The 15,164-nt window shown below is 51.7% G+C and overlaps 1 protein-coding gene across 1 annotated transcript; it reads left to right on the top strand.

Moving 5' to 3' along the window:
* The first annotated feature begins 10,919 nt into the window (after positions 1-10,919).
* LOC309977922 (uncharacterized protein CXorf49 homolog) lies at positions 10,920-13,551 on the top strand. Its single transcript, XM_082864293.1, has 6 exons — positions 10,920-11,086; positions 11,736-11,892; positions 12,409-12,485; positions 12,752-12,797; positions 13,381-13,422; positions 13,527-13,551. The coding sequence occupies exons 2-5, from the start codon at positions 11,772-11,774 to the stop codon at positions 13,419-13,421; spliced, it is 285 nt and encodes a 94-aa protein (XP_082720419.1). The 5' UTR covers positions 10,920-11,086; positions 11,736-11,771; the 3' UTR covers position 13,422; positions 13,527-13,551.
* The last annotated feature ends 1,613 nt before the right edge of the window (positions 13,552-15,164 follow it).

The raw sequence follows: 15,164 nt of genomic DNA, 5'->3' as shown, positions 1-15,164 counted from the left end.
GGTCGGATCTGTTTTGTTCAAGGGTTGTCGTTAAATTCCCAAAACATAGGAGGGGGATGATGCAGAAGTCACCAACCCCCACGACAGGGTGTCGGGATGCTCGAAATGTTGGATTCGCTGGAGGTGGCTCTCGATCCTACTCTGTGATCCTATGATGTCTGACAACTACTGTGGGTGTGGATGGAATGAGATTGGGAAGGGTGGCTCCTCAGAGTAGCTCATCTTAGAATCAGGGGACCCATATATGAGGCCACCCAACATGAGCTACCCGGGACAGGGGCAGGATGGGCGCAGTGAGGATGGGAAGTAAGGAGTGACTGCACCTGGACAATGGGGAGCACTTGGGTCCACCCTTCCCCCATATTCTCACCCTGACTCCCTTCCAGAGTCCACGGCATGAGTTCAGGTGGGCAGACCACAGGTGGGATGGGACAGTCACAGACCTCAGGGTCAGAAAAGAACGTTCGTGGGACTTAATCCTTCCCCTCAAATCCCTCCCTGGAGAAGGTGGGCTTGATTGCTGCCCAGGCCTCTGGCTGGATTCCTAGAATGTACCCAGTGCTCCACCCAGCCTGTACCAGGCTTATGTTCTAGCCCCTCTTGCTCCGGCACTGCTCCCCACTGAGCTGAGGCCATTACCAATGAGTGTGTGTGCACTTCGAGGAAACAGAGCTAGCTTAGACCTTGGACCTGCCTCTGACCAGTAGAGACAGTCATTCCAGGTCATGTGTCCCTGCAGACACTCTGGAGAGAGTGAAGCTAACTACAGGCTGGAGACAGCCATCACAGGAACTCGCTTCCCAGTGCACACTATGGATGTTAATAGAATGTTAACAGAATGTTAATAGAAACCTTATTCATAGTCACCCCAAACTGAAAGCAATCAAGATGTTATTCAACAGATGAACGAATAAAACCATACATCTATAAATGAAACATTTTTTAACAATACAAAGGAAGGAACTCTTGATACATGCAACAACTTGGATGAATCGCAAATGCATTATGCTAAATGAAAGAAGCCAGTCTCAAAATGTTACATACTGTGTGATTGTGTTTGTATAATATTTGGAAAAGGTAAAACTATAGGGATGGGAAACAGATCACCAGTTATCAGAGGTTTGGGATGGGGGAGATGGTTTGACTACAAAGCAGCAGAATGAGGGAGATTTTGGGGCTGATGGAACTGTTTTGTATCCTGATTGTGGTGATAGTTACACAAATCTGTCCATGTGTTAAAACTCATGGTACTGAAAACAAAAAAGTTAATTTTACTATGTAATAAATCAAAATATATGTAACTAAAAAAATTAAATGTGTCATACATAAAGGCTTGGGAATCATAATGGCATGCAAAATAGTACCAGCATTCTCAAAAGTGACATTGAAAGTCAGAAAACTTTTCAGCCTGAAATTATATATCAGCTATCAAATAAGCATGAAATTAAAGGTAATATTAAAGGTAATATTTGTTCATGCAAAGTCTTAAAAGAAATTATCACCCATGGTACCTGGAGAATGAGTCCCATCAAAACACCGTGGTAAACCAAGAACAATGAAGACATTAGTTCTAGGAAGCAGAAGATCCCACTTAGGGGTTTGGTAAAGGAGTGTTCTAGGAGCAACACTCTAGGCAACCAATAAAGATTGAAACTGGGTCCAGGAAAGTGATTTCCAACAACAAAGGAATGGACATAGTTGAAGATTGAGAAAATATTGCCAAAGGGCCTATGACAGAAATGTAAGCTCTTGAGGGAAGGAACGTCATCTGTTTTTCTCAGTGATGTAGCACCATGTGTTAGAACAGCACCATGTGTTAGAACAGTACCTTGTAAGCCCTCAATAGAGAATTGTTAAATGGAAAGGAGAGAAAGAGTGAATGAGAAGAGAAGAATTTGACGCAGCAAGTATACACTGACTCTTAAGGTGTTTTTATGTGAAGGTGAGCAGAGAAAAATGGTGTCACTTGAAGGGAAATTGGAATCAAAAGAAGGTTTTCTTTAATTGGGAGAAACGACAACATACTTGTATGCTGATAGGAATGATCCAAAATAGAGAAAACTATTTATGAATGAGGGAAGTTTGTTTCTGATTGCCTGTATACTCTCAATGAAATGGGAAGCAAGGTCATCTGGTGAGAGCGAAGGTGGTCCATGATCAGCAAGTACCCCCTCAACTTTCCCGGATCATCTTGTGATCTTCTTCTTTCTTTTAAAATTTTATTTATTTATTTGGCTGCGCTGGGCCTCTGTGGCTGCGCGCCGGCTTTCTCTAGTTGCGGTGAGCAGGGGCTACTCTTCGTTGTGGTGCGCGGGCTTCTCATTGCAGTGGCTTCTCTTGTTGTGGAGCATGGGCTCTAGGCACGCAGGCTTCAGCAGTTGTGGCACGCAGGCTCTAGAGCACAGGCTCCAGTAGCTGTGCCGCACAGGCTTAGTTGCTCCGTGGCATAGGGGATCTTCTGGGACCAGGGATCGAACCCGTGTCCCCTACATTGGCAGGCAGATTCTTAACCACTGTGCCACCAGGGAAGTCCCGTGATCTTCTTGTATGGAACTTTTCATAATAAAGTGCTGTGAAAAATTAAAAAGAAGTGCTTTTGTTCGTTAAAAGGTATGATAAAAAGAGTGAAGGCAAGCTAAAAACTAGAAGATATTTACATAACATGAAATCATCAAAGAATTAAAGTATAGAATACATAAAGAATTTCCACAAATAAATATGCAAACAACCCAAGGGGAAAATGGGCAAAAGACACTAAATGAACACCTCATAGACAAGAAAATCCCCAAGGCCAAGCATATGAAAAGCTGCTCAATATTCTTACTAATATTATTACTAATCAAGAAATTGCAGATTAAATCTACAATGAGACGCCATTTCACTATCACAAGATTGACAACAATTTTGTACTTTGTTAATATCAAATGTTGATGAGGATGTGGAACAGTTAAACACTGTTGATAGGAGTAGAAATTAGCATGACCGCATTGTAAAAACTCTGGCATGATCTAGTAATGTTGGAAATCTTCTTTCCCTATGAGATGACAAGTTCAGTCCTAAGTATGAGCACTGAAGCAGCTTCCCAGCCATTTGATTCTATGGCTCACACAGAAAATGATGATTGTATGGCATACAGGAGTAAGATGACAAAGTTGTTCAGGGCCAGAACCAAGCGGTCCAGGGGCTGCTGTCTGGCTGTCTCCGGAGATGAAGGCCTCAAAGTCCCAGGTCCAAAAGTTGGAAAGCTCTGCCCTGGAAGGCTCTTGTACGTGGGCACCAGGAAACATGCGCCAGAATGTTTATAGTAGCGCTATGAATAATATCTGCCCAAATGGAAACAACCCAAATTACCCATTGACGGTAGAATGGATACATAGGTTGAGATACAGTTGATTCTTGTTATTTGTAGGTTCCATACTTGCAAATTCCCCTATTTGCTAAAATTCATTTTTAACCACAAATCAGTACCAGAGTGCTTTCCTCCTCATTCGAGAGAGCTGTGAAAAATTTGAGTTGGTGGAATATGTTCCCAACTGAGGTCAAACAAGGTGACGCTCTGCCTTCTGGTTTCAGTCTCATACTGCAAGCAAGTGTCCTTTTCATGATTTATTTGGTGCCACATAGTTTGCATTTTTGTGCTTCTTTGTTGGTGATTTCATAATTAAAGATGGCCTCCAAGCTTAGTGCTGAAGTACTGTCTAGTGTTCTTGAGTGCAAAATGACTATGACGTGCACTCAAGAAAATATGTGTGTTACATAAACCTTGTTCAGGCATGATTTATAATGCTGTTGGCTGTGAGGTCAGTGTTAATGAATCAATAATATTTGTATTAAATAGAGTGCCTTTAAACAGAAACACACATGAAACATGATTACGCAGCGATCAGTCGATGAAAATGTTGTGACCAGCGGATGGTAGGAACTTGAAATTATATTTCCCTTAGGAGCAATGTTTCAGGATTGCCTAATTCAGTGTTCATGGCAACTTTATAGACTGCAAATAACTATCATGATAATGAGAGTCTACTGTATATTCATTTGGTGGAACAGTGTACAGCAATGAAAATGAACAAGTGCCTGCCACATGCGACAACAGGGATGAATCTCAGTTACACAGTATCACACGGGAGAAGTCAGAAACAACACAAATGATTCCATTTACATAAAGACCAAAGGATGCAGCAAAACCACCGTTGTTAGGAATATGAACCTATGTAGAGAATAACTAAAGAAAAGGAAGGGAACGATGAAGACAAAGGATAGAGGTTACTTCTGAGGAGGGTGAAGGGAAAGGAATTGGAGCTTCCATGCAAGGAACTTCTAAGGTTATGGTGACGTTTGAAAAAACACTGCTATAAAAGTTTACTGAGGGAATGAATGACTCCCAAGTCTGTATCTCTCTCTAGCTTTGACCCCTCACTGGTGTTCCAGAACCAAATTTCTAAGTGCATTCCACCTGCATGTCCTATAAGAAACACAACCTTAATGTATCCAAAATCCCATCATTTCCCTCCCAATCTTTCTTTACTTCCTGTGTCCTTATGCTCCCCACCACAAAGTCACTCAAAACGGAAATGTTAGTCACCTTTGACTTCTGCTTCCTTGTGGTGGCCATAGAAACATGCCCCTCCGATCCACTGCAGGGAACATAGTAGATTGGCAAGTGCCAGCTGCCACTTCTCTGGCACCACCATTGTTTGTGCCAAGATCCCACATCCTCTGGGTAGCTCCCAGCCAGTGACTGAGCATGGCAGGGGCATACTGCTTCAGGACAGGGACTCCTCTAAATGGCAGCTGTAGGGTGGGGACTCCACATGAGCCTGAACAAACTAAACTAAACGGAACTAAAGTTTACTGTTAGAACGAAACTGCATCTGAGATTCTTCTTATCTGACCCTCCTTTCCCCCACGTCTCTCTTACAGACGTCAGACCCGCATCGCACCCTGAAGAAGAAGACTCATTCCTGCTCCTTCTCCTTTATCCTTCACATGCCATTCTCCCATCATGTTCGTTCATGTCCAATCATGCCTTGGTGTCCGTATTTTTGGAGGACCCAAACTAACAAAAGTGGTACCAGGAGTGGTCTGAGAAGTTAGCTATAAGATGGGGTTTATGGACCAGCTCACTCACTGCCCAAATGACAAAGAGCGTACCATTTTGAGTGTTATGTGGGGCATGGATAATCTCTAGCACAAGGTTACCTCCTGATTCCTTAAGGTTTTATCCATACGTACCTTGAAAAATATCCCAGTGGAGGGTCTTACTTGTGGCCTGTGAGATGATTCAGGCCTTTGAATGGTAGGGAGGGCACTATGTCTATAGGGAGGGCAGGGGCAGCTGTTCATCACTGTTATACTGGCGCCCTGCAAAGACATAATGAGAAACTAAGGGACATTACCAAACAGTTAAGGGCCAAGTGTAAGATTCATGGGGTTTTCTTGGTGGCTTACAAAATGCCCTTGCCTCCTGCAGAGACAGCTGAGTAGCTCACAGATTATGCGATAACAGTAAGTGCAGAACTCCAGAGATGTATACATCCTTGACAAACACAGGCCTGTTATGGGAAGGTCAGGGCCCTTTTTGGAAAAACTTCAGACTCTGAAATGTAGGCCGGGTATATTGGCATGGATGTCTCCAAACGTTGGCTTATCAGATCCAAACGTCCTGAGGCCTCAAAGCTTGCAGGGTGGCCCTTCCTTCCCTAGCAAGAGCTAACACATGCCCTGTGCTGGTAGATGCTACAGAGTCTGCTCCCCCACAAAGTGACAGACGCCTCTCCCAGGGAAACCCTCATCTCTTCCCCATAAACTCACTGGGATATGCCGAGCCTGATAAGGGGAAAAAGAAATTATACACCAAGAAATAACAAGCCTGTACTGGCAGGAGCAGGGCAATATCCCTGGGATTGGATTTTGAGGGTGCTGGATCAAGTGGACAGGAATATAAGAGTGGATAAGCAAGTTTTGCTGAGCGGAGGCGCTTTCTCATGCCATGGAATTTAACACACGGGCAAGGACTCCAGGAGGTGGAGGAAATTCACTGCCAGACTGGCCCTTTGAAACTCTGAGAAAGTGATGGCCCGTAAGGAGAGAAGTGGAAATGCCTGCCTTGGATTGGCAGATGACAGAGGAAGGAACAATAAGGTTGAGTGATGCAGACATGCTAGAATGGACAGAAAAGGTGAGGCCAGTCACATGGCCTCATGGTTATGTCCCACTGTAGGGCTGAGAGGACACATCACTCACCAAAGCCATCAGGAGTGTTCTGGTGAGAGGGGCCCCAGCATCACTAGAAGTTTGGTGGTTGCTCCCCTCTGGAGGCCAATGCCAATGATGGAAGGAAAGTGGTCCCGACCTGGGCTCATTACCACCCATGGGAGCCAACGAATTCTGACATAATAGAGGGCACAGGGCAGCTCTTAACCAAGAGATGCCAGCAGACCACATTTGCAGTAACGACCAGCAAGGTCAGAGGGGCAGTCAAGAGTGCCTGCTTGACCGGCAGAAAGCTGAGAAGATGGCTCAGACAGCATGGCTCCCTAGGGGCAACGACAGCCAGCAAAAGGCAAGAATGCAAGAGAAGGAGGGCCATCATCCCGCTAAAAAGCCACAGTCTCCTGCTCAGTTCCTGGTCCTCAGCCAATTCAGAGACTGGCCCCACTGAAGAGGTGGATGAGTCCTGAGGAGGAAGGATCCAGAAACAAGGCAGTGGGTTATGACCGTCCCTAAAGAGAATGACTGCCAGTTCTCAGGTGACTGTACCCGGAGGCTAGAAAAAGACCCAGACACTTCTACTACTACTGGACACAGGATCTGAGCTGACATTGATCCAGGAGGCCCAAAGTGTCATGATGGGGCCCCATTAGAATGGGGCTTATGAGGCCCTGACATTAAAAGGAGTTGGGAATAGAGACCGGTTCACAGTGAGCTGAATGGGTCCCTGGACCAAAATAGCGGTCATTTCTCCAGTCCCCAAGCTGATAATGATAAGTGATACACTTGGCAGTTGGAGCGATGACTTCCACATTGGGTCACTGCTCTGTGGGGTAAGAGCTATCCCGGTGGGGAAAGCCAAGAGGAACCTCTGACACTGGCTCCCACCCCAGGCCAAGAGAGTAAGTCAAAAGCAGTATTGGATCCTGGTGAGCATAGGGGGCTAAAGCAGAGATTAGTGACATCATTGGAGACGTATGGGATGCAGGGGAAGAGGGGGTAGGAGAGCCACAGGGACGAAGAGAGTGGAGAAGGTGAGAAGTTCTGGGAGTCTCTCTCTGGGGGAGGGAGGAAGGGAATGGAAATGGTGAGAGGGAAGACGGAGGCTTCCACTGAATCCACTGGTAATGTTTCCTAGGGTGCTGGTGGATGCAGGAGATTTTGCTATATCCTTCCTTATCCATTTTAACATATTTGAAATAGCACACCACGACTTAAAAAGTCACTGGGAGAAGTGGAAGAGGGCGGTATCCACAAACGGGCAGGCACCATCGGGGGCAGGCTCGAGTAGGAGGATTGCAGATTTACAGTGCACCCAATCTCCCCTGCTCTGAAACTTCTCCAGCACGGCCAGCTTCTCAGGTGCAGACCCAGAAAACTGGGCCTTTGAGTTCCACAGGCAACAGGGGTTCAGACACCCCAGGACTCTCCAGGAGGTCAGCCAGAGCAGGTTGCAGGAGAGAGAGGTGACTGAAGACAGAGGAGTATGAACGGGAAGGAGCAGAAGGAAGGTATGGGAGGAATGGAGCGGTGTCAGAGTAGGAGTGGGGTGGCAGACACGGGAAATTCTAACACCCATGGGCCGTATAGAAACCAAGGGAGGCACCACTCCCCAGACATCAGTACTGCTCAGCTCACGGAAGCTGAGAACTGACAGTTCCAAGAAAAATTGAGAGACACCTGGCTATCCACACCCACCGCCATCACAACTGGTAGGCCTTGGTTGTGCGTCCTTCAAAACTTTAAAACATACTTGTACATATACTTAAATGAATTCTCATATATTACATAGGATTGACTGGTGTGTGTGCGTGTGCCCACGCACGCAAGTGATTTAACTTACAAACGTGAATCCAAAGCCATCGTTCTGCAACTTGCAGTTGGAAGTCAGGCGGATGCTTTCGAAAGCTGTGAGAATGGCCTGATGCATTCCGTTGGACTGCCACGCTTTATGCTACTGGATGCTAAGCCACGTTGCATTCATCCATTTCCTTACTGACGGGAATTTGGAGTGTTCCCAGTTTTTCCCATCACCAACTCCCTTGTGCATGTGTTCTTGTACACTACAGGTACCAGCGTGTCTCCGGAAGAAGTACCAGGCAGCAGACTTGCAGGAGCATAGAGGAAATAGATTCTTTCTTCCTTCCTTTTAAAGATCTTGGGCTAAAAGCAAGGACTCTGGAGTCAGATTGATTGGTTTCAATTCTGCCGCTGATCCCCACGAGCCGAATGACCTTGGGCCAGTGGCCGAACCTCTCAGTGCCTGTTTCCTCACCGGGAAGAGGCCAGTAATAGTTGGTACTATAGTTAAAGGCGTGTCACGCGGAGGCATTATTATTTATGCCCAGCGCTTAGAAGAGTGCCAGGCACAGAGTCCGTGCCGGCACTAAGTTGCTTTCAATGGATTCTGCCAAATTACCTCCCAAATGCGTCTCTTGCACCACCGCCACAGGGGTTTGCTCCTAACCTCTCCCACCCTCGGAATGGTTAAGCTCTTTGAAGGTTGTCAACCTAGTGTGTGAAACCCGATTCGTGGTTTTAGTTCACATCTCCAGGATCAGCGGTGGGGAGCATCTTTTGGGGTGTAACTGGCCACTGCGATTTCCTCTTCTTTGAATTTGCCTCAGAGAGGGGGAAGGACTGATGGAGCGAGGCCAACCCCAAGTCTATCCGCCACACCCGCCTGCCAGTAACGTCTGCTGAGCCACATTTGATGGAGCAGTTGAGACAGAGACCTTACAGAACGAAAATACGATCCCTTTGCTCTCTGGCCGACCCCTGATCACTGACTGCGGGACTCCTGTGCCCATTCTCCTGTTGGGTCTTAAGGCTTGCGGTGGAAGGGAGGCTGGCAAATGCTTTCGGCGCGTGCTAGGCATCCAGCGCCTCCATCTTGACGTTTCATCCTCACCACCCCTGGAGCCCGGCGCCCTCACTCGCCGACGCCCTCGACCCCCTGTATACATGGGAAACGGAGGCTCAGAGCTGTGACTCTAACCAGAAAGGGGAGGCGGGACAGGAGGAGGCGGGCCCAGAGGCTTGACAGAGGGAGGCACTCCCACCACCTCCTTCACCAGCCAACTGCCCGGACCGCCCACGGGCTTGCGAGCAAACCAGAGGCCCTCGGCCCCATTGGTTAGGTCTCGACGGGGGCGGGCGAACAAGGAGCCCGCTGGTTGGCGGGGGCCGGACCAATGAGGAGGCTGCGGCGCGGGCGTGAGAGGCGCGCTGAAAGTGGCGCGTCCTTTCTTTTGAGGCGAGCTCGTGCGGCGCGTGAGGTGGCTGACGCTCCCTTCTGAGCGCCGGCCGCCTAGCCCGCCGTGACCGCGACCGCGACTCGGGCCATCGACTGTCGCCCCGGTTCTGGGGCCACCCGGGTCGCGACATGAGCTCCCCGGATGAGGTGTATGTGTTGAGAAGGCGTGTCCGCCCAAAAGTCAGGGAGCGGGCCGGCGTTCGCATAGCCGGCCCCGCAGTCCCGCCGGGGCCCGACCCAGGCCCCGAGCCTGGGGAGCCGCGGAGCGGCAAGGGCGGAGGCGGCTTCCCGGACCCCGAGGGCTTCCAGTCGAAGCGGGAGATGCTGGAAGGGCGAGGGCCGGTGCTGTGGGGCCGCGAAGGCCGACCTGGCTCCCCAGATGAGCACACGAGGGACCTCCTGGACCTGATCGAGGAGTCTGAGGCGGCCAAGGAGGCCAACCTGCAGCAGCTGACCGACCAGGATGTGCTGGGCGTCCGCAAATACCCAGACCCCGAGGGCTTCCAGTCTGAGCGGGAGATGCTGGAAGCGCGAGGGCCGGTGCTGTGGGGCCGCGAAGGCCGACCTGGCTCCCCAGATGAGCACACGAGGGACCTCCTGGACCTGATCGAGGAGTCTGAGGCGGCCAAGGAGGCCAACCTGCAGCAGCTGACCGACCAGGACGTGCTGGGCGTCCGCAGGTACCCGTCCCCGGAGAGGTCCACTGCCTTCAAAGAGGCCACTGGGTCGACACTGCGCCTCGAGGCGGGTCCCGGCGGTCGAGGAGCGCCCGGCCAGAGCTGTGGGGAGGCGTCGACGGCTCCAGCCGGCCCTCTCCACCTCGGTGGGCCTGAAGCGGGCCGGGCCTTGGGGAACCCTAAGAGAGGCAATAAGCGTAGGTTGAACGTGGCTGCGGATCGCCAGCGGCGCTCCGCGGAAGGCCTGGCCTGGCTGCTGTCCGACTCCGAGTCCTCAGATGAATTCAGTGAGACACAGCTGATGACGGTGAGCACTTACCGCAGAGGAGGAGGCCAGGCCAAGCCCAGCAGACCCGAGGATCCCGGGGACACTCCCAGACACTCGAAGTTCCAAGTCAGGGAGAAATACCGTCACGTGACAGGCTCTTCCCTGTCCTCGGCTCCGCGAGGACTCTCTTCGGTTGTGGAAAGGCAGGGCGTGGGAAAGCAGGGCATCTCTTCCCCTAAGAAAATGCAGAGCGTGCTGTGGGGCAAGGGGGGCAGCAAGCCCAGCTACCCGGGAGCTGCTGCTGCTGCTGCTGCTGCTGCTGCTTCTGTTTCTGCTGCTGCTCCAGGTGGCCTACCGCAGGTCACTCCTAGGAAGAACGGAGCCCAGGAGAAGAAATCCGTCGGGGAAGCATCCAAACTTGCCCTGGGGGGAACCTTCCATTCCCGGGGGCAGCGAATCTCGGCAACTCCCGTGGAACCGGCCACCTTCCCCCCAATCTCTGGTATTCCGCTGCCTGGGAGACCCAAGAGTTATACCTTGGTCCTTTCGGGAACCAAACAGTCCAAGCACAGTGGCGCTGGGAAGAAATCCGTGGTCAGCTGGGCAAGGGAGTCTGAGGCGGTGGCGGGAGAAGATAAGGACCCAAATAGAGACCCAGCCCCAAAGGGCCAAGTGAGTAGGCCATGCTCCTCCTCTCTCCCCACTCTTCCCCCCCCACAGCACCCAGGGCACACGTCTTCATCCATGCTGCCTCTGTCCACCCCTCAGAGGTCAGCATTGGGTGCCCCTCGGTTACTGGGTCATTACGATGCCAGATCGGGCTCCTTTTCCTAGGGACAAACATTAAGGCAGCACTTCGGGTGTCCTGGGCCCGGTTCTCCACCCTTGGCCTCTTTCCAGCCTCCTCTGAGAGACTTGGGCTGGGATGGAAGGGAGGGCTGGTAGCTGAATTGGGTCGGGGGATCCCTTAAAAGCTTCCCCGGAAAGCCTCAGTATTTAGACTCACCAGCTTCCTGAATCCTCCTTCCTAGCTGTTCCCCAGACCTTCCTTGCAGGGGGCCTGGGCTTTCTCAGTGTCCCACTGTTGTGCCTAGATCAGCTCTGCCTGCTGGCCTGGGGCTGACTGAGGGAGAAAGTGCTAATGAGATCAGCCTTTCAATTCCCTTCCCAATTCCCTGCCTCACCCTGGCCCGAATCACACAACTCTCTCTCTCTCTCTCTCTCTCTCTCTCTCTCTCTCTCTCTCTCTCACACACACACACATACACACACACACAGACACACTTCCTTAGTCCAAATCGGTGAGAAATTTTTGTTTCAGCTGCTAACTCACAGGCCAGGGACATCTTGTCTGCGCATGCATCGTAGAAAAGCCAGCAGTGGCGACGTCAACACCAGAGGCCCCCAAGATCCAGGAAACTCAGAACCCTTGGCCCTGAACCAGGGAGAAGTCATGCCCAGGGGGCCTGCCCCCTCAGGTGAGTGTCGTGGGTTTGATATGAGGGGAGGGAAGAGGGGTTGAGGACAGAAACCTCTGCCTCTGTCTCTGCCGGGGGCACAGCCTTGCTCCCAGGCAGCTTCTCCCACAGCAGACTGGGTGCTGGCAGGGCTGGCCTTGAGCCACATCATCCTCTGTGTGGGGTTTGTGCGGCCGGGGTGATCGGTGGCAGTGCTCCGGGTGTAGACTTGCAGGGGAACAGCCTTTTCTGTTAAGTCCTGATCGGCCACATTGCTCTCCCACGTGCTGGCTGTGGCTGCAGCTCTGGGAGGGTCGAATCCAGAGCCACATTATTTGGGGACCACAATGGCGAAATGGCTGCCCCCGGGGAACAGGGGAGGCAGGCCCAGAGACAAGGTTCCGGCTGCTGGGCAGAGCAGGGGCGGCTGGTTGCCAGCAGAGGATGGTGCTGCCTCACCTCACTTTAGAGCCCGCTTGGCCCTTTCCACCTCACTGGGAGCCTGGGAAGCTGGATTGTGTGTCCTTTCCCTCTCAGGTGACCGGGAGCCACTTGACCATCCCCCAAGACCGGAAACGCAGCAGCAGCCACTGGGAACGCCCTGCTGTCCTTGGGTAATGCTTCCTCTGCATCCTGGAAATGCAGGCCCAAACTCGAGGGTGGGATCTGGGTCCAAGTTCAGCTGACATGTGTGGGCTCCCCCTCCCCTGCCCCCATCACGTACCCCACGGAGGGAGCCCACCTCCTTTCCACTGAGGAGCCCTTGCCAGTCTAACCACCCGGCTTTGGGGTGGAGGGCCCGGGGGAGAGGAGAAGGTGGAGGAGAGAGGAGGCCAGAGTATACTAATCATTCCTCTTCCTCCTCTGTCTGCTGGCCTAGTGTCTCGAGCTAAAGAGAGAAGTAGACGAACTTAAGGAGCAACTTGGTATGAGGAACCAGGGCCGGAGAGCGGTGTCTTAGTGAAGAACCCGGGTGGGCACCTGGGGTGGGGGTGGGCTGCAGGTGCGGTGGGCCTGGCAGGGACGATCATCCCTGTGGGGAGGAGAACCTCTCAGGCCTGGCCCTGGAGCTGGCTGTGCATGTACAACTGGGCGTGTGTACAAACAGCAAAGTACTGTCTGGACTGCATGCACACTTTGACAACCAGACCAGTCCTAGGGAATGTCCTTCTGATAGGACTTTTAGAGATGCCTCGTTGATTTTTCCCTTGAACTGCTGCTTGGTGTGGCTTCTAAGGTTCTTGTTGGATTGTTTGTTTGTGTGTGTGACAAGTTCTGAGTGGTTGTGGCACGGCCCACAGCATGAGAGCTGCTGGCACATTTTGTTTCCCTTTAGGAACCGGTTCCACATTCAATTTGGGTGGTGGGGAGTGATCAGGCCCAGAGCTCTTTGCATCGGGTCTGGAGGGGTTTCAGGTATCAGGGCTAGGCGGTTCCTCACGGGGATAGGGGGACGGGCTTCTGTATCCCTCTGTCTGGAGCGCCTGCTAATGCCTGTCCCTGTTGCAGCCGCCATGCAGTACCTGGCTGACAAGTTGCAGACCCTTTGAAGTGAGTGTTACACACACCGTACCCCTTCCCACAGTCCTGGCTGTTGAGCAGGGCTGGGGGCTGGCCCTGGCTTCAGGCTCTTCCCTGACTCTGCTGTTTCACAGGTTGAGCCCAGCGTCTTCCTGCAAGAGGAGCAGCTGGTACCTTTGGGGCCCTGGAGCTGTGGCCAAGCTCGTTCCCTCCTGTTCTGCCTCAGCTAGGGCTTCCTCTCCCCCTTGTTTTGCCCCCGCCCCGCCCCAGTTTCACAGCAGTTTCCAATTAAAGTACCTCTCAAAAAAATAAAAAATGAAAATAAAGTACCTCTCATATTCTGTGTTCTGCCTTCTCTCTGGAGGGGTAGGGGTCGGGGTCGGGGTAGGGAGCCGGGGCGGGGCACTGCTCCACGTCAGAGCCTTTTCCAGAACGGTATCTGTGGCATCCTGTGGTGGGGACTCTGGGCCAGCCTCTGTTACCATCCCTGCAGTCAAGCCAGCGGAGTGTCCCAGGTCTGGGTCCTGTGTGTGCTCTGCCTGGCCACATTGGCACGTCCTCCCTTTCCCCCGAAGGCCCTCTTCTAGCTCTCTCCAAACCCCCCTCCTCCTCTGGGGTCTGGCGGTTCCCATTCATCTCTGCCATTCACCCTTCCCATCAGCAGGAACTCATGACCCCCTTCCAGAGCTCCAATCTGGAAGCATTCACATCCTCCCTGCCCTAGCCAGCTGACCACCCTCCTCCAGCCGGGTCGTCTGTACACCCTTGAGTGGAAATTGGCCCGTCAGGTTCTATGGCGAGTGTGGTTAGTAGGTCTGTGTTGTTGCATGGTCCCCGTCAAATACTCTTCCACCAGCCCCATGACACAGATTTTCCTGGAAATGATATTTCCGTGTCCCAGCTCAATCTCCCAGACTGCCTCTTTAGGACACACGAGATTGAGTCTGAACTCCATGTTCGATTTCCCCCTCACTCGAGGTTGGGGAGCACTTCCTTCCCTCAGCCAGGACCCAGGGCTGTACCAGCCTGAGACTCAGAGGGACAGATTTGTGTTTGAGTGAGGCAAGGGTGGTTCTGCCTGACACCCTTCCCGAAAGACCGGTGTTTTACTACACAAAAGGGGGTATGATGGTAGATTGGCCATTCAAGTTGGTGACGGTGTGTCCCTGTGTGTGAATAAATGTAATCAGGGGTAATCTCCCTTGAGGGAGAAAGATGTGATTCAGGGAGTAAAGGGAGTAGAGGCTGGTCCAGGTTCTGTAAGGCATTGAATGAGCAAAAGCAAGGGTCGGATCTGTTTTGTTCAAGGGTTGACGTTAAATTCCCAAAACATAGGAGGGGGATGATGCAGAAGTCACCAACCCCCACGACAGGGTGTCGGGATGCTCGAAATGTTGGATTCGCTGGAGGTGGCTCTCGATCCTACTCTGTGATCCTATGATGTCTGACAACTACTGTGGGTGTGGATGGAATGAGATTGGGAAGGGTGTCTCCTCAGAGTAGCTCATCTTAGAATCAGGGGACCCATATATGAGGCCACCCAACATGAGCTACCCGGGACAGGGGCAGGATGGGCGCAGTGAGGATGGGAGGTAAGGAGTGACTGCACCTGGACAATGGGGAGCACTTGGGTCCACCCTTCCCCCATATTCTCACCCTGACTCCCTTCCAGAGTCCACGGCATGAGTTCAGGTGGGCAGACCACAGGTGGGATGGGACAGTCACAGACCTCAGGGTCAGAAAAGAACGTTCGTGGGACTTAATCCTTCCCC

This window comes from Leucopleurus acutus (assembly GCF_964270905.1).
Source record: "Leucopleurus acutus genome assembly, chromosome: X".
NCBI classification, from domain to species: Eukaryota; Metazoa; Chordata; class Mammalia; order Artiodactyla; family Delphinidae; genus Leucopleurus; species Leucopleurus acutus.
This window is presented reverse-complemented; position numbering and strand designations above follow the sequence as displayed.